Source organism: Eulemur rufifrons, chromosome 28, assembly GCF_041146395.1.
Source record: "Eulemur rufifrons isolate Redbay chromosome 28, OSU_ERuf_1, whole genome shotgun sequence".
NCBI classification, from domain to species: Eukaryota; Metazoa; Chordata; class Mammalia; order Primates; family Lemuridae; genus Eulemur; species Eulemur rufifrons.
In genome coordinates this window covers 6,933,638-6,954,320 of record NC_091010.1, presented here as the reverse complement: position 1 = coordinate 6,954,320, position 20,683 = coordinate 6,933,638, and the positions used below count along the sequence as shown (strand labels likewise).

At 54.5% G+C, this 20,683-nt stretch overlaps 1 protein-coding gene across 1 annotated transcript in view; it reads right to left on the bottom strand.

Moving 5' to 3' along the window:
* WDFY4 (WDFY family member 4) overlaps window positions 1-20,683 on the bottom strand; it is a 262,564-nt gene that overhangs the window by 9,752 nt on the left and 232,129 nt on the right. The window contains exons 51-56 of the mRNA XM_069461073.1: window positions 14,650-14,803; window positions 12,193-12,284; window positions 8,011-8,223; window positions 5,390-5,537; window positions 3,451-3,635; window positions 2,451-2,609 (exon numbers count right to left, since the gene is read on the bottom strand). Of these exons, the coding sequence (XP_069317174.1) occupies window positions 2,451-2,609; window positions 3,451-3,635; window positions 5,390-5,537; window positions 8,011-8,223; window positions 12,193-12,284; window positions 14,650-14,803 (951 nt within the window). The remainder of the gene's footprint in view (window positions 1-2,450; window positions 2,610-3,450; window positions 3,636-5,389; window positions 5,538-8,010; window positions 8,224-12,192; window positions 12,285-14,649; window positions 14,804-20,683) is intronic.

Below are 20,683 nucleotides of genomic sequence, written 5' to 3'. Positions count from 1 at the left end.
GGTAAGGCCTGGCGCCTTCCCAGCAGCTGGGACACGCCAGCGCCAGGAGGCAGCCGGCACCCCCCTCCGCAAAAGCAGGGAAATCGAGGAAGGAGAGAGCAGTTTTAAATGTGTTCTCAAGGGGCTCCTTTGCTTTCTCAGAATAATGAATACTTCTCTATGAGCCAATTAAAATAACTTTATTATATCATCTTATACCTAATATAGCAAAAAATGAGTAAAAGAAAACAACCCCCCCTGAAAATAATTCCCCATGCTGGTTGCCTTGTGGTGAGACGGGTACTCATAACTGATTGTTGGTGGCTCTGTACAGCTATGCAGCCATTCGGAAGGCACCATGTCACTGGTCCATAATTCCACTCCTCGAAACGTACCATTGAGGAGAGACGTCAGAAGCAAACAGCGATCTATACAGGATGTTTCCTGCAGCACTACTTAAAAACGGTCCAAACCTGGAAACAACTTAATTGTCTAGTTTCCGAAGAAATGGCTTATTAAACCGTGATGTACGGACATACTAACAACTGAAACTTAATGTTATGGAGGTGGAATAACATGGAACTATTGCAAGTGTAAATTATAGAGACTAGAGAAAAATGGAAACAATTTGATAGGCTGGGTGAAAATACAATAAAAATATCTACACAATGGACAGAAATATGTAAATACATATATCTGGGGATGGTAGTACGCAAAAATGAAAGCTTTTATAGGAATTGCAGAGAATTCTCTTTGAAGTGAATTTGAAATTATTCTTTAATGTTATAATATCTTTAAAAATAAAATGCTATTAAAACTGTTTATGAAATTGTTTAATGAAGACGTCGTCTCCCAGTCAAGGACGGAGCACCATCGGTTTGGGGGATTCCCAAGCCTACGGCAGCCTTTACGGGAAAATGATGAAGTGTTTCATTTCACCTAAAAGATAAGAGCGTGCGGGGTTCCCTGTATCTTTTTCTCGATTTGGACCTAGGAGAGGATGATAAATTACATTTTTGTGGTGTCAGTACTGGGTTTTTATGGTGTGTCTTCCCTGCTAAATGGGAGCCTGGCGCAGAGGCAGGGGCACAGGCCCCCGGGTGCCCCAAGGCCAGCTCCAGGGTCACACTGAACTGCCCACGGGCCCGGAGCGGGCGGTATGTGGGCATCAATGATGCCGGGGAGAGGGGACAGTCCAGTCTTTCATTTCCAGTGTCTCCACTTAGGTCAGGAATCCAACCCAGCCCCCTGACGGCAGCAGTCAAGAAAGAGGAGCCAGGAAACCTCCAGAAGCAACCTGGACGTGCGGGAAGGAGGGAGGACTCAGGCTGCTTCGGGATTCCCTCGGAGAGCCCGTGAAGGTCGCCTGCGAGTGGCCTCCACGCTGCCTCTCAGCAAGTGCTGCTGCCCCTGCAGACCCACCGGCCCCTCGTGCCCTGCCCCGTTCGTCCCTTCGCTGCGCGCTTGCTGCGTGCTGAGTGCTACCCTGCACCCTCTGTGAGCTGGGGGTGCACCAGGGGACCAGGGAAGGCTGTGGTGAGACAAGTGGCTTGAAAATCACCCTCAGAAACCCAGGATCAGTCCCAGGGCAAGGTGTTCAGGTTAGGGAGTCTGGTCAGTGGCGAGTTTTGTGTGGTTCACTTTGGGTTCTGTTACTCTGAGGCTCTACTGCTAACTAAAAGACAGATGCGAAAATGAATGGGGTTTTAGAATTGGAAGTGTTCCCTAGTGAAATTCTTGGGTTCAGAGTCAGACAAAGCTGGGTTCAAATGCAAACACTGCCATTCTAGCCTCAGTTTCCTCATCTGGAAGTGGAATACAGTACCTCCTTTACGAGATTGCAATTCGTGCACAGAGAGGCCTTGGTGCTGTGCAGTGTGAGCCCCCGGCGAGCGCATTATGGGATGGGCAGCATCCGTGCCAGGGCTAGCCTGGGCCGGGCTCTCTGCCCCTGGCCTGCGGCTCCTTCTCCCGCCTCGGCCACTTCCCTTCTGAAATAGTCTCTCATGTGCTGGGTCTGTGACCTGGACTGAATGTCCTTGCACCTCAATTTCTTTTCACCCATAAAGTGGGCATAATGATGGTACCTATTTTTCAGGGCTGTTGTGAAAGTCAAATGAGAAGATCACGTGACAGTGCTTGGGGTAATGGCAGCCCGGGGCAATGCTCAAAAAGTATTATTTGGTGCACAGAAACCGATTTCCCTGGAGCTGCAGTGCACGTGGAAGTAGCTGCGTGTGGCCTGGGGTGGCCTCCATGGAGGCGCTCGCCTGTGTGCTCATCAAATCCACCTGCGGGAATAAAACTGAGCCCTGCATGACAGGGCAGTGGGCCCCCCTCTGCGGCTCGCTGTGCACCCCCTGACCCTGAGGGCAGGCCGGCCCTGGTAGGGATTCAGGGCATGTTCAGGCACCTCACCTGCCCATGGTGCCACGCCCGCCCGAGGTACCGTCCCTGCCTGAGGTACATACCTGCCTGAGGCGCAAGCCTCTCGGGTGGCCTTTGGTCATGCTGAGCTCCCACACACACACCACGGTGCTGTCACCAGAGGTGACAATCGTCGTGGGAGATAGGCACACGGCACACAGACAACGGCCCCAGGCGGCAACGTCCTCAAATGTCATCAGGATCTGTGGAGACGGCGGGGTGTGAGCACCGGTACAGGGCCAGCAGAGGCCAGGAGCCCGGGACAGAGTGACAGGGCGGAGAGGGGATGTAGGCTAGTCTGGGGACCTTGGGAACCAGGGACATGTCACGTGTTCGGGAGCCAGGCCCTGGTGATGAAATCCAGGCCATCCCAGCCTGTCCCCAAGGAGGAGCTCCCACTCCAGCAAGTGGGGAGGGACAAGTGAGCAGTGTCTGACAGGGAGGGACACTGGAAGACCCGCCTGGCACCGGGAGGCAGCGGCTCAGCCTGGGGTGGTCTGGATGGCTGTTGGGAGGGGTGTGTGAGGCCATGGAGGGCCGGGAGAGAGCTCAGACGGTCGGGGATTCACGGGCTATGGGATGGTGGAGGTGCCAGAGCCAGCCTGGGACTGGAGGATGGCAGGGCCACATCCAGATGCCAGAGACACTGAATGGCCCATGGGGGCCCGGAGGACCGGCAGGTGGCGCTGCTCCTGGTGGCCTTCTGAATGCTCAGCCTGTGTCCTCTGAGTTTCACCATGGCTGGGCCCCCAGTACATCCCACCTGGACTCTGCATGAGTCTGGGTGGGCTCAATGTAGCCAGATGACAGCCAGCCTCTGCTCTGGAGGTGACAGCATGCACTAATTTGCAAGCTCGGCTCTTTGGACCAGGAGTTTGACGCCTGGCCCATGAGTGTCTTTGCTCTGGCACTGAACCCTCTCACTCCCAGGCTGGAGCTTGCTTCGTGGGGGGAGTGGGGCATGGGCAGCCGTCCCTGCTTTGGGCCCCCAGCAGGAGGAAGGCCGAGGCCCTGTGGCCGCCCCTGTTCCCGCGGCCGGCTCACCTTGTCGGAGCCGTAGTTCCCCAGGCAGCAGCTGAAGTCGTCAAAGCCCCAGCTGAAGGTTCTGTTCCAGAGAGGAGGCAGCAGCACTTTGTTCTTCTCCACAGCCAGAATGGTCTTCTCAGTAGGGACAATGTGGCCGATGGCCCCTTTGGGGGACTCCGAGCCTAGAGAAAAAAGGTACATATCTGCCCCCCAGTCAGTATGGCGAACTCATGCTCCAGACAACACCTGTGTCTGCTGGGCCCAGAGAGAGGGAGCTACAGGTGGGCACAGCGGCTGGACAGGGCACGCGCATGAGACCCTGCCCACAGCTGAGCGACCGGCTCCCGGCTGCTCCTCTGACTCGGGCACACAGGTCAGGTGTGCAGCCACTCAGGCCTCCGGTGTCTCTCAGGAGGTGACGCCCGGAGAGGAGGAGCCGAGGCTGCCGGTGGGACAGAGGGCACAAAGCCTTAGGGGCTGGGGGACTCTGGCCTTCCTGCACCCCCTCCTGGCACTACGGCTCCTGTCCTGCCCCGGCTCCAGCTGGAATAAGCCCAGAGCACGGGGTCCAGAGCTGCCCGACTGCATTCCAGCCCCGGCTATCCTGGGCAAGTCGCCCCACCCTCCAGACCCCAGCCCCTCCTGTGAGCGGACAGCGATCTCCCCTCGGCTGTGCCGTGTTTCTGAGGCGGCGTACCACACCCGCCACAGGTGGGGGCTTGCCTTCCTCCTGGGGGGCCGCACCCCTGTCCTGCGCTGGGTGAAATGGAAGAACCGCCCTCTCCCTGACCCCTACCAGCCAGGGGGCAGAGGCTCCACGACGGAGGGAAGGGGCTGGGGCAGCAGGGCCCTGACCATGTGCAGCCAGGCCCAGCACAGGCTCAGAGGGCTCTGCCTGAGCGCTGGCTTGGTGCCAGCCCATGGGACACATGCCGCTTCACAGCATTGTCACAATAAGCCTGAGGACAGGGCCACTGCCTTCCCCACCTTATGTACGAATGAGGGAACTGAGTCTCGGGAATGTCCCCCCTGGACTAGGGAACTGGTAAATTCCATACTTGTCTCTGTAAGCCTGATGGAGATTTGTTCTCTCACTTGTTGATGTGGTTTGCTCCCTGTGCCCGCTCTCAGCGATGGCAGGGGCTGTGCCTGACTGTCCAGGGACTTAAATGTGGCAGGAGATCCCCTGGCCTGGTCCCCAGAGCCAAGAGCAGCAGGCACCATATCTACCACGGCTGGGTGTGCCAAGGACACTGTTCTTGGATTTCAAGGGTGAAAAAGGACACGCCAGTAAAACTCCAACAAGCCTGACTTTACATGACGTGCTGCGGAATGGGATCTCCCCAAAGCAGCGCACGTCTGCGGGTGGCACAGCCACTGCCAGTCAGAAGAGAGGGACTGGTAATCACCAACGTGACAGAGACATCACTGACGTGCTGGGCACTGGACATGGCTCTCGCTGAGGGCTCACAGCAACCCTACTCAGGTCCCCAGAGGCTCATGGAGGTGACATGACTTGCCCGCAGCCACACAGCCAGGAGCGGTAGGCCGGGACTCACACCTGGGCCGTCTGTCCAAGGGCACATGCTCTTGGCTACTGGCTGTGTGCCCATCTGCACGCCTAGAGGCAACAGGGACCAAGGAGCAGAGGTTGCAACCCTCCCTTGGGGCACTTGGGGACATTCCCATTAGTCTTTAGAGGAGAGGAGGGGGTGTGTGTGTGTCTGAGACAGACAGACACATGTGTCTTTAGAAGTCAGGGTGTGACCAGAGGAGGTCCTGGAGGGTACCAGGGCAGGGGCCTCCCCAGAATCCCACCATGATTGCGGACACAGCCCTTCAAAGTCAGACCCCGATACTTTGTTCAGGTCTGTACCCTGGGACCTCCAGAGGAACCCAGTCACTGAAGGGACAACCCTGGGACAGGGCATCAAACAATGCAGGGCCAGGTAATCACCTTTGACGGTGACCTGGGAGGGCCTCAGCGACTGCAGGCTGTAGATGAAAGGCTGCGGGTGCCCCGGCAGGCCGGAGGGTGTGGAGACGTCCTTTCCAGGTGGCGGCTTCCCTGCCGTGGTCCTGGCTGGGTGAGGTTTAGTAAAGAGCTGGAGAGGCAGGGAACAGACACATGGCACACTGGCCATTAGGGGACAGACGCCTGGAGGAGGAGGAGGCACCCCACGTACGCCGCCACAGCTGCACCCCCTTCTGGGTGCTGCCACAGCTGGGCTTGCTCTTGATGGAGCTGAGCATGAGCAGAGCCCTCTGGTCCAACCCTCAGATGTCACAGGTGAAGGGCCCGGGGCTCAGAGAGGTCGGCTGCTTTCTCAGGGTCACAGGGAGAGCCCTGCGGCCTGCCAAATCGGTCTTCCTCCCCAGGGCTTGGGAAACGGCTGAGCTCGCTAAGGAGTCCCTGGACCCTAGCAGCACTGCCTCTCATAGCAGGGGGACAGAGTGGCCCTCTCCCCTCCCTAGGTCACAGAGCTCCCTTCACTGGTTCAAGCTGTTTCACATAGTTTTCTTCCTTCCCTCACAAACTCTCTGCAGGCTCATTCATCCAGGCATCAACACAACTCCTTAATAGCATCCATGCGAATATTCCAAAAAGCACAGGCAAACCCCATTAGTGGCCTTTCTACCACTCATTTTTCTCAGATCTCTTCCATCAATGCCAAACGTGCCTAATGCCAAACGTTATGCATAACCGAACCAAGCACTAAGCGCAAGGCGGCCCTGCCTGGCCGATCTCCACCCTGCGCTCCCTGATCGCGCTCCTGCCGGGCTGCTTTCTCCAGCCAGTGGCACATCCCGCACTCCCAGAACCACCCGCTGAAGCCACGTGGGAGGGAATGGGGTCTGAGCTGGCCCTGGCTGTGCACGTGGGCAGAGTCAGGGCAGCTGGGGTGGCGTGGGAGGGTCTCAGAGCAGCCTCAGCTTCGTTACAGCCAGGATCAAATGCTGAGCTACGAAAAATAGCTGGGTGGGTGAACAACACAAACAGAAGTCATCATTTCTCAACGGGCATTTAATAATGAACGTTCTTCCTCACACAGCACGACCGAAGTGCCCCCAGGCTGAGTCCTGCAGCAGCTGCAGCAGACATGGCCCTGCCAGGAGCAGGCTGCAGTACCGAGCGCTTTAACCGCGTCTTCAGACCGGGATGGCTTGGGCATTCTCATTCTGATGATTACGAAGAGATATTTCTTAAAAGCCCACATTACTAAATAAAATCAGAATCTAAAATGGTGTGCACTCCGTGATTATGCTGTGACATGTGAAGACATTTGTGCTTATAGGCAAGGACTGTGAGTACATAAAACCGGATGCAGTTGGGTGGTAGTGGCTACTACTTTAAATTATTTTATTGCATTATCTATATCATTATATATATTTTTAATTAAAGAAATGACAACATTAGGCTACCAAGTTTCTTTCCTGAAATTCTCTGCTCTCTACAAAGCCTCTGCAAACCCACTTGGGGTGCGGGCCATCCCCTCGCCAAGCTGCCCCTCGCCCTCTCACGCTCTCCGTTCCTGGAGCTGGGCAAACCCTAGCACGGCACGTACAGCCAGATGGAAATGGCATTAGCTTTGCACTAACTGCAGAGGAGCCCACCTAGCCCTCGTGGTTACACGCAGGGAAGGCTGCGTGTAGTCCACACAGTGCCAGGACTGACCCAGAACTGGCTGGTTTAGGCTCCCATTTCCCAGCATGGCTGCTGACTGCCCAGGCTGGGACCCGGCCATGGGGCCACACTTCTGAGCTCAGGTGACTGTGTCCAGGGACAAAACATCTCCACACATAACAGTTTGGGGATAACAGGGCTGGGCTGGGCTAAGGAAGCGCCCAAGTCTTGCACAGACCTTTCCTCAGAACGTCAACATGAACATGCAGCCGCGTGCTGCTAAGTGGCCATGCTGATGGGAGACGGGGCCAGCAGAGTGAAAGGTCCAACTGGGACTCCTACAATTCTCCAGGGGCCCGGCAGGCAGCGGAAGGTGCTGTCACACCAGTGGCAATGTGGTGCAAGCTGTGGCCCTACCCAGATGGGCTCTGCCTCTGTTGCTTGCTAATGGTGCAATTCTAGGCAAGGTATTTGTTTCGCTTCTCTGAACCTCAGTTTCCTGATCCATAAAAGAATACTTTCTACACCCAGAGCTTATGCGAGGATTCAGTAACGTAAGCACACTAATAGCCAACATTTGCTAAGTGCTAGTCATATTTCAGGCACATTCAAGCACTTGCTACGTCTTATCTCACTGGATACAACAGCCCTGTAGGGTAGATTCATATGTAAAGAACTAAATACCACGTATTTATCATGGCGTCTATCACACGCATCACAGATGAACACAGCCTTGGCCAGTATCATCACTGATGGCATCAGCTTCACCATCACTAGGTGGTGGCTGAGGGTGGAGCCTGACACTGAAAGCACAGGCAGGTGATGGGGGCCCATTTTGCCCCTCCAGCGCTGTCCCTAGCTCCCACCCCAGCAGAGGACATCCTCCCCCGCTCCCCAGCTCACGCTGCACACGCTCGTCTGGAAAGCAAGACAATGTGCGAGGCACGCCGTACCTGCTTGGGCACCTGCCCGAAGTTGCTGACAAACCCCAGGATGGTGCTCTTGATCAGGGGGTCAGCGATGCTGCTGAGATCCACCTTGTCGCCGTAGAAGTAGGGGTGGAAGGTGTTAACCGCCTCCACTGCCGCCGGGCCCTGCTGCTTGTACCCAAAAATGAGGTCTATCCAGTGGTGGAGGTTGGCACTGACAAAGTCACTTTCCAGAGCCTGGAACCAAAACCCAAGAGCATGAAAACCGAGGCCTCTCACAGACACGTGCACTCTCTGCACAGAACAGAAGGGACACGTGCTTCAGGGTGCTGGCTCTGCACAGGAGAGGCAATTGACGGCACCCTGGGCGTGACAAATAGGAAGCAGGCAGATGAGGCAGCCACCCAAGGGCCACCCGATTCCCGCCTCTAGCTAGTGGCAAACCATAGCTGACTGTTCCCACCACCCCTGCTCAGCCGCTTCATAAAACAACCGTGCCGTTCAGAATATCTCTGTGGTGCAGGCCGGGAGAGGCATCTAAATGGAAGAGACCAGACTGAAAACAAAGTCCTGACATGTGACATACGAAACAGGGAGAGCTGATTCTGACCAGAGAAAGTCAGGACGCTGAGACTAAGGGTGGCGATGAGGACAGCATGCTCTGGGGCAGAGGGGGTCGAGTGCTGTCTTTTACACGTTTCTTAGCATCTCTGTTCCTCAGTTTCTTCGTCTGTAAAATGGACATTAATTGTACCCTCTTCACATGTTTACGTGGGGATTCAGGCGTGTCCATGTCTGGTGCACAGTGAGCTCTGCGTCGTCAGGCGATTACACCGAGCACCTACTGGGGCCAGGATGGGCAGGGGTTTGACGTGTGCTGTCTCTTCCCGTTAACATCACCGTTTGCTGGCAGGTACAGTCACCCCGCTTCCGGGCCAGGCTTGTGTGTGGTTCATGAACCTAACACCCAGCCACCAGTGTTCATGCCTCAGAAGCCCACAGGGGACGTCCCCCTCGCTGCACTGATCTCACTTCACTCAAGCACTGAGAAATCACTGACATCTGGGTGCGGAGATCTTTCTAAGTCATTCCTGGCAGGGAAATGGTATTACAGAATCTGCTTTTGAGGTGCAGCTCAGCCCCCAGAAACGCGAGCTTCCCTCACTGGGGCGCCTCTGTCCAGCCCAGAGCGTGAAGCCTGCAAAGAACATCTCGCCCACGCATCCGAGCGGCAGGTGTGTAAAGACCTGAGGAACATTCTGCCCACGCGCAGGCTCACCACCCCCAGCTGGGAGCACGGGAGACCTTCTCAACTCGGCCACGGAGCCTGGCTCTGAGCTTCCAACTCCTAGGCAAGAACTAAAGGTCCCCCCGCTCAGGAACACAGCTGCCACTGGAAGTCAGCAACGTCTGCCCCTGACTAACGGTGACACCTCTGGGAGATAGAAAGAATGGAGCACAGGAGCCAAGCGTGCGGGCTCCGTCCTGCATACAGCACAGGTGGATGGTGCCGGCTCAGATTAGGGCACCAAAGTGGGCAGTATTTCTCATCAGCTGCCACACATGAGCAAGAGGAAATGTGGCCTAGTGTTTGGATGTCCCGGTCCCCTTGAAAGGCGGCACCTGTTTCTGCTAGGCAGAGCCTAGCCCAGGACTGGGTCTCCAGAACACAAAGATGTCCATCTGGGCTTGTCTGGGCTCCCCTGCTGGTCCTCTGGAAGGACATGTAGCCCCACACCTGGGCCCGAGGAAGCCAGGTCACCTGTGCCAGGTTAGCTTCTCCAAGGTCTATGGCCCAAGTGGCTCTGAGGCCACAGCTGAGTCATGCCATGCGAGGTGTGAGGAAAGGTGTGGCTCTCCTAAGTCTACCGTCTGGCCTGGAGCACACCCGGAGGCCTCTGCAGATCTCTGCATCAAAGCGTGTGTCGGTGGTCACAACAGAACGGCTGCAGGTACAGCCACGTGCGAGGGAAGACCACAGGCCAGGATGGCTGACCCTTTCGCTGGTCCCTTCTTCCTACCGCTTCCTAAACAACACACTTCCCAGGCTCCAGGGGCTGCTCAAGCACCTCTCCTCCTCCTTCCCATAACTGAAGCCTGGCTTTCCCCCTGAGCCACCAACTCTCCTTCAGCAAGCTCAGGTGGCAGCCACTTGAGAGACGTGTCCCATGTGTCGGGGGCCAGGAGGTGGAATTGGTGTCTCTTCAATCCTCACGGCCAGCCCCAGACCACTGCTCCCCTGCCCTCTTGTAAAAAGAACAAATAATCTGCTCCTCTGTGCTCTGTGAGACCTAACTCTAGTCCCCATCCTCACTGCTGTCCTCTACCGACTTCTCTGCCATGCTCATTCGTGGAAGATGCTGACTCCTGGCCATGCCTTCCCTTCTTCTCCAAGCCCTGCCACCATCCTCAGCCGCTGCACTCTCCAGCCTCCCAGTTCCTTAGCCTGCACATCTGCCATGACTTCGCCTCCATCCCACGGACATACCATAACCCATGTCGGTATCCATCGCTGACGTCCCAGTTGGTGAAAGCCACATCCTTCCCTTGCTGGGTGTTTATCTGCTTTGTAAGTCTGTTCTCCCACCTGTCAGAACTTCCAGTCCCCTTTCCCCTTTACTTCTTTGCAATCCATCAGCACCATCTGCCTTGGAGCACGTCTTTATCCAGCTTAGATGGAGTGGCCCATCAACCCAACACCACTCAGGTCAACACCTCGTTGTGTTACTGAATCATGTGTACCTCTGTCTCCTACCGGACCAGGGCTGCTGCACCCGCAGGCCAAGCTCATCTCTGGCCCAGTTACTCAAGACCAGTGGGCTGGGAGGATGGCGCCTATCACTGAATTTCTAGAGACAGGATAAACCAGGGGAAAACTTTCTCCTTGCCAGGGGAAAAGGACACAGGAAAAGGCGCAGGATTGTTGTCACTAGTCAGGCCTGCCTCGGTTATCATTTCTTTTCAGGTATAATTTACATACTACGAAATTCACCCTTTTGAAGTGTGCAGTTCAATGTGTCCTGGCAATTTCATGCAGTCACGTGACCATCACCACGATCAAGACATAGAACATTTCCATTATTCAAAAAGTCCCCTTGTACGTTCCTTTTAGGTCACTGTCCTACTCCAGACTTTAGGAACCACTGATTTGTTTCTCAGTCTATAGTTTTGCCTATAAATGTCACATAAATAAAATCACTTAGGATGTAGCTTCGAGCTTTGGCTTCTTTCACTCAGGACAATGCTTTGAAATTCACCCACGTTGCTCTGTGTGTCAGTAAACGAGTCCCTTTTCATTGCTGAGTAGCATCCACTGCATGGCTGTGTCATTTGTTTATCCAGCTACCAGCTGATGGACATTTGGATTATTTCCAGTTTTTGACTAGTTTGAATCAAACAGGTGACTATACACAAGTGTTTGTGTAGACATGTCTTTATTTTTCTTGGGTGAGTACCTAAAAGTGGAATTGCTGGGTGATATGACAAATGCACCTTCAACTTCATAAGACACTCCCAAGTTTTGTCCAAAGTGGTTGTGCTGTTTTGCTTTTCACGCCAGTGATGTGTGATGCATTCCAGTTGCTCCACATCCTCGCCAGCTCTTGGTTTTATCAGTCTCTTAAATTTAAGCCATTCTTGTGGGTGCGTGGTAGCATCTCATTGTGGTTTTAATTTATTTCCCCTGATGACTGATAATGTTGAACATCTTTTCATGTGCTTATGTTAACCCAGGTATTTGTGTCCAAAATGGCCTGTGGCCTCGGCCTACATCAGCCTTTCTGGGTAATAAGCCAAGTCCTCCCCAGTCCTAGAAACCCTTTGGCTAGTGGGAGCCCCTGGAGCCCCCAGACCCTGTCTGAGCTGCAATGGGCATCAAGGCCCCGGGAGCGGCGCTAAGAGTACGGTTGGCTGAGGACACTCACTTTCTCTCCAGGGGACCCAAGAAGAATCTGAACTCACCTCCTCCAGTCACATCCACAACAAGTTGGCACAAAGCCTAAGCCTAATGGAGCTCTTACAACAGCCCAGAACCCAAAGCTTTTCTTGCCCATGCAAGGTGCAGATCATACCCTGTCTCTGGGTTCCCCAGACATTAAAGCCTCAGAAGTGCTTGTCCCTGGCCCTCCACATGGACGCAAAGCCTCCGTGGAATTTGAAGCGATACTGATCCCACATCAGGACCCCACAGATCCTGGCCTGACTCACCTGTCTGTGCAGGCTGATGAATTTCCGAGGGTCCCCATCAGCCCAGGGAGGGAGCTGCACATCCCCCAGTGCTGTCCCGTCTTGCATGCAACCTGAGGGGCATGACAAACAGCAGGGATCTGAGTAAATGGGGGGACAGCAGGGATCTGAGTAAACGGGAGCCCCAACCGGGCTAGGAACCGAGGGACATAAAGACTGTGCTGCCCAGGCTTGCTGACTGTGTAGGTCAGAGAGGGAGTGTCCTCCGAGGGCCACACTGCTTCCAGCCCTCTCTGTCCGGAATGTCCCCTGTCCTCTTCCCAGGCAATGCTAATGCTTGATGCACAAGTCATACAAAATGATTCAGTGCCGTCATTGTCGGGGCATCTTCCTCCCCACTACGCTGTGTCTTTCACCCGGGTGCCTCTCGCACAGCGCTGGCACAGCGGGAGAGTCGGTGATGACAGTGCCAGCGGCACATTTGGGCACGAACTCTGGCGGGCACGAGGCTAGGTTCTAGGTACACATCGCCTCATTGAATGAGTTGATTCATTCCAATGCTATAATTTATGCATTTCTCTCCATTTTTAAAGTGAGGACATCAAGGTTTTTAGACAGAGATTCCCCACACAGTAGGAAGAGGAGCTTGGATTCCAGCCCAAGTCTCTCCCCTGCCCATTAGCTGCCTAACCTGGAGCAAACTGCTTTACCTCACTGGGATTCCTTTTCCCACCTGTACAGTGGAGGCGACTACAGGAGTTAGCTCACAGGCCTGGCATAAGGATTCAAAGAGAAAATACACATAACGGTGCTTAGAGCAATACCAGGCACGTGAAGGCTGCTCAACGCGCGTGAGCCACAGTCTCGCCTGAACCCTCCAGAGCCGACATGGAGCAGCTAGAACGAGACCTGCCCCTGCTCCCTCTGGCCCTTCTCATTGCACGGTCTCAGCTCACCTGTCACCCTCTTACAGGTCCCTCCTGGGACCAGAGTAGCACGGGTCCTGCTGAGTCACTCTCAAACCATTTGTTACCTATTTTCCTCATAAGACTTCTCCAGTGCCCAACAATATTCCCCTTATAACACAGAAATTGTCCATATTTTCTCCCTGCTTCTCCCCATCCCCACTCAGAAGGTGAACATCTTCAGGACAATCCATCCCAGCAGACCCAGCTAAATCCTCAGTGCCTATAGAAGCACCTGCACACAGTAGGTGCTCAATAAACACTTGTTCTCCTGCTTTCTCTGAGAACCCTGCACTCTTGGCCCCTGTCGCTGGTATGTGCCACCATTTCTGCAGCTGAGCCCGTCACACGTCCCTCAGAGGCCTGGCTGCATTTCCAGGACAGAGTCGGTGCTCTGGCTGGTGCTCTGACCCCAGGCTGCGTGGCCGCCCTCCCCTTGGCTCCCACACTTGCCAACCCACTCCTGTCGTGGGCCTCACCATGCTTCACGACTGTCCTTTGGATGTGTCTGGTTCTCACCCTCGACACATGTGAGCCATCTGACAGCCTGCCGAGGCCACCAAGTGCCATGGGTCAGACTCTCTGGGCCTGGCCAACTCACTGGCAGGCTCCACGGGGACCTTGGCTGCAAATCCAGGGCTGGAAACCACTGCACAAAATTTGGTAGAAACTAATCTCCTCACCTGTGCTCCCCTGGGGCCTTAGCCGGCCTGGCCCAGGAGAAGGAAGGAGAGCCCTGAGGAAGGGGGACCCTGGGGTCTGTGGTGTGCATTGGTGATGGCTCATGAGTGCTCTCTTTGGGGGGCATTCTCAGCCAGGCCAGTGCCCGCAGCTGCCCCTGGCCCACGCCCTGCCCAGGCTCTGCCCACACACCCCATCTACAGGTTGCCTGACTCAGACTCACATCCGTGTGTAGTGGAGGCTCTGAGGCCCACGCACCAGGGGACCTGCCCACTGGGCCTCCTGAATTGTTTGTTGCTCTGCTAAAGAAGTCCCGGCTCCTCCTGGGTGGGGGTCTGAAGTGCAGGACAGAGGAGGAGCTGCCACAAGTGCCTGTGTAAGGGTCCTGGGACCCCACCCAGCATCTCTGGGTCCCTCTCTCAGAGTCCAGGTTAACCCATTTATGGAACAAGAGGAAACAGGGCTGGTGTGGGGCCGGGGCTTGCCCAAGGTCACTGTGAGGCAGGCAGGGCAGTGCCAGAGCTGGGCTATGTACAACCAAGGGCTCCTGCTCCCTGGCTACCACCTCGCTGCAGAACCAGGCCTGGGACCCTTGGAGGAAAGGTCATGGGTAGGGCTGTGGCTCAGTGCTGTCCTGGCAGCCTAGTGCCCAGTTCCTCAGCAACCACCTTTCCATCCAGGTGTTTGCTGCAACTCAGGGGAGGCCTCGCACCAGCCACACTGTCCCGGGGAGGGCCCAGCAAAGTCATTGACGAAGTTTGTCACGACCCAGGGGCTATGGGAGAGAGCACCCTGCACCCCCAACCCCTGGCCTCGCCCAGGCCTCACTCACCGAACTCCACCTCATTGCAGTTGGTTAAGAACTCAGGCAGGTAGAAGAACTCTGGCGTCAGCTCCCTGACATCACTCATGTTCTCTCTGGAGGCCGACTCCCAAGTGCTCTTCATGCTGTGGAACATTCTGTCTGCCACGTCAAAGCTTCCACCCTGTGGGAAGAGGGGCCAACAGGATCAGACCCTCTGGCTGCCGGGTACCTCTGGCATGGGCCTCCACCTCGCATCCATTCGCTCCATCACTCTCTGGAACCTTGCACCAGAGCTTGCGGGGAGGATACAGGATCCATGGTGACCAAGGGATCTGTGTTTGCCTGTTGTGGAAATGCGAGTTCAAAGCAGATGCAGAAAAGCCACCCGACCATTCCCTGAGTTTGCCAAGGGCCAGCTCTGAATCAGGCACTAACACGACATAGCAAGAATGAGAATGATTTGGACTTGACTTTTGAGATGCTCACATTTGAATGACACTGTCAGGAAATAAAGAACCAACTATAGGACCAAGAAGTGGGCAGACATTCTATGTGGAAGGCCAGGGGAAGTTTCCTGGAGAAGCCCACCACGGAGGTAGTCTGGAAGCCTGCTGATGGGGAAGACGGCAGAGTGTTCTGAGCAGAGGGCCGGGCCCCAGCAAGGAGCAGAGGCAGGAGGAGAGCTGGTTACATCAGCGCCCTGGTGACATCCAACACAGAGCCCGTGGCATTCCGTGGGGGAGGGGGCTGAGCAGGAGGCGGCTCTGGGCCCAGTGGACTCAGCCTTGACAAGAGAGAATTGGTCTGAGGATGGAGAGCTGGAGGAACACCAGTGCTCAATGGGTGGGAGGCTGGTCCATGAGGGACAAGATGTCCACAGCACCTGCCAAGGCCAGCCTTGGGTTCAAGGCCTATCTCCACAGGTGGCCTGATGCAGCCCCAAGGTTGGCAGTTGCAGTTGGACCAGGTAAGACTTACAGAAGAGTCTTTCCCTGGATGCTTTGATCTTCCCATCCAAATCGCCAAATTTCTTGAGTTGATGCCAGCTTCATTCATTAAGTGGTCTGGGGGTTGGAGGGAGGCAGAGAAGTGCCTCAGACCAGGTGGTGGTTGGAGGAATGAGGGTGCTGGGGGCAGAGGGACTTCAGGAAAGAGTTTCTGAAACGGGGTCTTGGGTCTCCTTATGTTCTGGGACATCCAAGGAACATCCTCCTTCCCGGGATTCATAGTTTACTTGCTCTCATCAAGGCTGGGCCTTTCTTCTGCCATGTTCTGCAGAGTACACACGTGGCCGCAAGAGCAAAGGGCAGAGCCCAGCGTGGAGGTGCCTCCTCTGTGCCTGTCAGCCCCCTTCCCTGCTCAGAGGGCTGAGGATCCCCAGCAGCATCTACCTAAGGAGGTTTTGGGCAGCAGCAGTGGCAGGTGAAGGGCAAAGAAGGGCAAGAGCCTTCTCTCAGCACGTCTGGTCTACACACAGGTGATCTCTCTAATCCTCACAGCAGGTGCATCAGGAAGGAATTGGTATTTCCATTTTGTAGACTAGAAAGCTGAGGCTACTCAAAGTGTACAGATCTTCCCAAGGTCAGCCAAGCAGTGAGTGGCAGAACTGGGGTCAAACCCATGGATGTGACGCCAAAGGGCAGGGTTGGCCCCATGCCAGTTTCCTTGGGGGCCTCCTGGGACCTGGGACAAACTTGACCTACTCTGTGTGGACCAAGGGGGACTCAGCTCCTTCTGATAGGGGAGAACGTGCCCGGGTATCCCGGTGGGTATGGACCGGCTGATCAATTTTCTGAGTCAGACTTGAGGATCGAGTGAGCTCCATGGGTCATTCTCCACACAGGGACAGGGACAGGGACACGGAGAGATCCAGTTACCCGTGGGGTCTCAACCAAACACAGCACATGGGCAGCTCAACAATGTGGCTCTACCCCAGGGTGACTTTGCTTTCAGTTGAAATTAGGAAATAGTGTCCACCGTCAAATTTACATTGAAAGAGAACTAAAATGGGGGCGGGGTGTCTAAATGAATCTGGACCTAACGCGTCACTCACTGAAATGCATTAAGAGCTCTGCGTATTTAATCTGCAGCCCGAGCCTCACATGCATGGAGATGGATGCCTTTTCGTCGTTTTTATGAGTGCTGATGGTAATCTCCTGAGAAACAATATGATTTGGTAATAAAAAGATTACCTGTATTAAATAAAAATAATATATACATACGGAATATTGTTAGTGCTACAAATCTGGTTAAAGATATTACCACAAAGAAAAATGTTATTTTTTTCACAGCTGTCTAATGCATTTTAGCAAAAGTAATATCTTTAAAACTTAAGCCTGTATTATTTATAAAGGAAGCAATAACTGATTTTCCTATTTCCTATATTAATAAATGTATTTGCATACATTTGTTTCAAAATTAATGGGTTTTCTCACTTCTGCAATACAAAAGAAAACACCAAATTCCCTAGAAGAAAAAGTAGAATTGCTTTGTTATTTGCATTGCAAGTCTGTGGGTTGACGTCAACTCTGGTGGCTGCCAGCAATGAGTCCCAGCTCGAACTTAGTTCTCAGGAAAGGAAGGAATGAGAAGGGAAGAGAGACAGAGGGAAGAAAGGGCGAGGAGAGAGGTCGAGAGGCCCAACAAAGGCTTACAGAGCGCCCACCTAAGGCACGTCCAAACCCAAATGAGAGGAAACAGCAACAAATCAAGTGTGGAGATCGAAGGAAACAAAGTGATCAGAGAGAACTACTGAACCAGGATTTACCCTGAATCTGCGCTGCAGATATTCTTGAATATGAAGCATAGAGAAGCCAGGCGTGGTGGCATGTGCCTGTGATCCCAACTACTCAGGAAGCTGAGGCAGGAAGATCATTTGAGCTCAGGAGTTTGAGTCCAGCCTGGGCAACATAGCAAGGCCTCATGTCTTCAAACAAACAAACAAACAAACAAGAATAACAAAATCTACATGCATCCAAACGGACTGAAAAAAATAACTGCCAGGTTATTATTGCCAACAAAAGGACAACTTATTGGCAGAAGATCTTCCCATGTGACTTCAGGCCATGAGACAGTGGCACCAAGTCAAGGCTGGAGAGTTCTGGGGCAAAAGTCTTTGGATTTTACTCCCAGTTAGAACATTACTCATGTGTAGATGCCAGTGAGTATTTGAAGATTCAGAAATAATATAATCCTAATTATCTTTCCTCAGTTAAAATCCTTTAACAGGTCCTCAATATTGCTAAGAAATGAATCAAATTAAGAGCAAAATAATGGGAACAGAAGTGGCTAACAAGGACCGTTGCTGAATCAACCCATTCTCACTGCAGATGTTCTTTCCAGTAGTTTAAAAGTATCGCGAGCAAACAATTCACTTACAGGACCCTACAGATGTATCAGTTGATCTAAACCACTGTCTTTTCCCATCAAAGAGGCAGAGTGCAATGATGGAAAGCACATTAGCTTTAGAACCAGGCCGACTTGGGTAAGAGTTTCAGTTCATTCTTGCAGGAGTTTCTTAATCCATTTTAGCACCCATACCCTCCTCTGCAAAGCTTGAATGATTGTTGTGTGTGTGAAAACAATCGTGTGTGTGTGTGTGAATTATACCTCACGTGGTGCCCTAGGCATGCAGAAGGAGGTGCCAAGTGAACCCAGCCCCTAGGTCTTTTCCTTGCACAGACTTGGGACTGGGGAGCAATCCTGGGCCCCAGTCTCAGTGTGCATGGGGAAGGCACCCAGAGGCTCAGCAAATGGAAAAGAAAAAGGAGACAGATGTTACCGAAGGTGGGAGGTGGAGCATGGCGGGGAGGGTGGAGGAGTGGGATCCTCCAGTGCCCAGGACAGGGGCAGCGGGGTGGGGAACCTGAAGGACCCCAGAGGGGACAGGAAACAGTCAGGCAGCTGTGTGGCAACACCACCGCCAGAGAGCTAAAGGGGCAGACGTGCGAGGGTAGGAGGGAGCCAGACGGGCGTATTCCCTGGGCTTCCGCAGGAACATGCCCGGCCACGGGTCCCGCAGGGTACGTGGGAAGCCCACACACTAGTCCGGCTGCCTGATCAGCCTTGAAGGAGGACAGGCTGACCCCGGAGTAGCCATTAGCTTTCCTTCCTGTGGGATGTGGCCCTTTTCTACACGAGTAACCCCCACAAAGGCATGTCAGCCACATGCAGCCTGCTGGAAGGGGGAGAGGAGACATACATGGCGTGCTCAGAAACAGCCAAACCGTCTCAGGTTGTCTTAATCCTCACCACCCACCAGTCACGGCTTATTTCAAAGGATGAAGAAAGCCAGGTTCAGCTATTCAATACTGCCATTTAGAAAGTTGTAGACCCAGCAGTTTATCTCAGGACTATCTGTATTACATGTGCCTTTTCTAATAATCATTGAGTCTGTATGATGACAACTACAAAATACTGCAGACCCTGAAGGATTCTCATCAAGTCACAGTTTGGGCCATCTCGGACACCATGTCCTGTGCTGCTGGGGGCTTCTGAGTCCAGCCTGGCAGCCCTGGCTGCATCCGGGGGGCGCCCTGCGCGAGGCGGCGGGTGCGAGCTGCAGGTGGTGGGTGAAGACACCAGGCAGGGCTCACACGGGGCGGGCACAGACACAGGCAGCGTGGCTTCCTCGCCTCCCCGGGCACACAGTTTGCCCCAAGCTGGGGAACGGGGGCCCCTGGAGCCAGGAACCCGAGGCCAGCTCCCAGGTAAACAGGCAGGACGGGCCAAGCGCTCCTCCGTGGTTCTCGGTTCTCTGTGCAGTTAGCATCTGCCTCACACAGAAACCAGCCATCTCACCTCAGGTGGTTCAGAAAACCCATCCCCACTGCTGGTAACAGCTGATTTCACATGGGCTGTGACTTAATTAACACAGCACTTTATTCTGTTTCTTATTAAATGCAGCAGCAGCCGCCGCCGCTGTGTCCTGGCTGGGCGCTGGCTGCCGTGCTGGGCCCCACCTAGGCGGGGTCTGATCTCAGGCCTGAGAGCAACTGGTGCTTTTACCGGGGCAGAAACAGGTGCATGGGCTGGGGCCGCAGCAGGGGCCTGGCCCCCAGTGACCCAACTTTCTGCATGCTCACAGATGCCAGCCCTAGCAGGGCACGACTCCCAGGAAGTGGGGCACGCTGAGGCCACCGCTGGGGCAGACGAGCCCCCCCGGGCTCCCCCAGACAGCAGTTCACACCTCCAAGGGAGTGGGGATAACAGAGCACACAGCCTGGTCACACTGCCTGCACCTGCCACCTGCTCATACATACAGCATATTTTCTGGATTGTAAGAATCTAACATTGTAATAACAGGTTTGGGGCAGAAAAACAAACAAACATAGCAGCGATAGAGGGATGTGTCAATTCTAAAACCAGCCCAAACTTAAGAACAGGAGAGGAATAAAGCACTCCTTGCAGCCAGGAATCAGAGTGCGCCACACCGCAGTGGGAGTTCCTCGTGCTGTCACAGCTCTGCACAGCACAGCCGGGCAGCCACGGTGCCCCGAGAACCCCGTGCCTGTCTCCTAGCAGCCCAGCAGAGCACAGGCACGGGGCAGGCGACAACACAGCTACGCCATGGCACAGCTGTCGTGCTGCCTGTCACTCTGCCCTGGGTGTGCTGGGGGCCACGCTGCCCACACATGCAGCCGGCTCACTGCACACAGACTGCATGCAGCACTGCGTGACTGCCTACAGGTCACATTGCATGTGTGTGTGCCTGTGTGTGATGTCGCATGAGGGACGCTGCACTGCTTTACTGAAAATGTGACCTTGAAAATGGAATGTGTCCCTATCCGCTGAACTCTCTGTCCCCTCTGGGCAACCTCTGTAGACCCCACCTCACTTTATTTACAGTGAGTGTTTCAGGCTCAGTGTCCCCAGAGCGGGAACCCATCTCGTCTCCACGTCATTTCTCGAGGGAGGTGACCTCCTAGAGACCCCCGACTGAGATTCATCGCAGCGCCCTCTCACGACCGAGGGAGGTCCCGTGAGTTACCAGCACATGGAAGGCCTAACAGTGTTCCCGGCAGCACTGGTCACAACAGCCAAAAGGCGGAAGCCGCCCAAG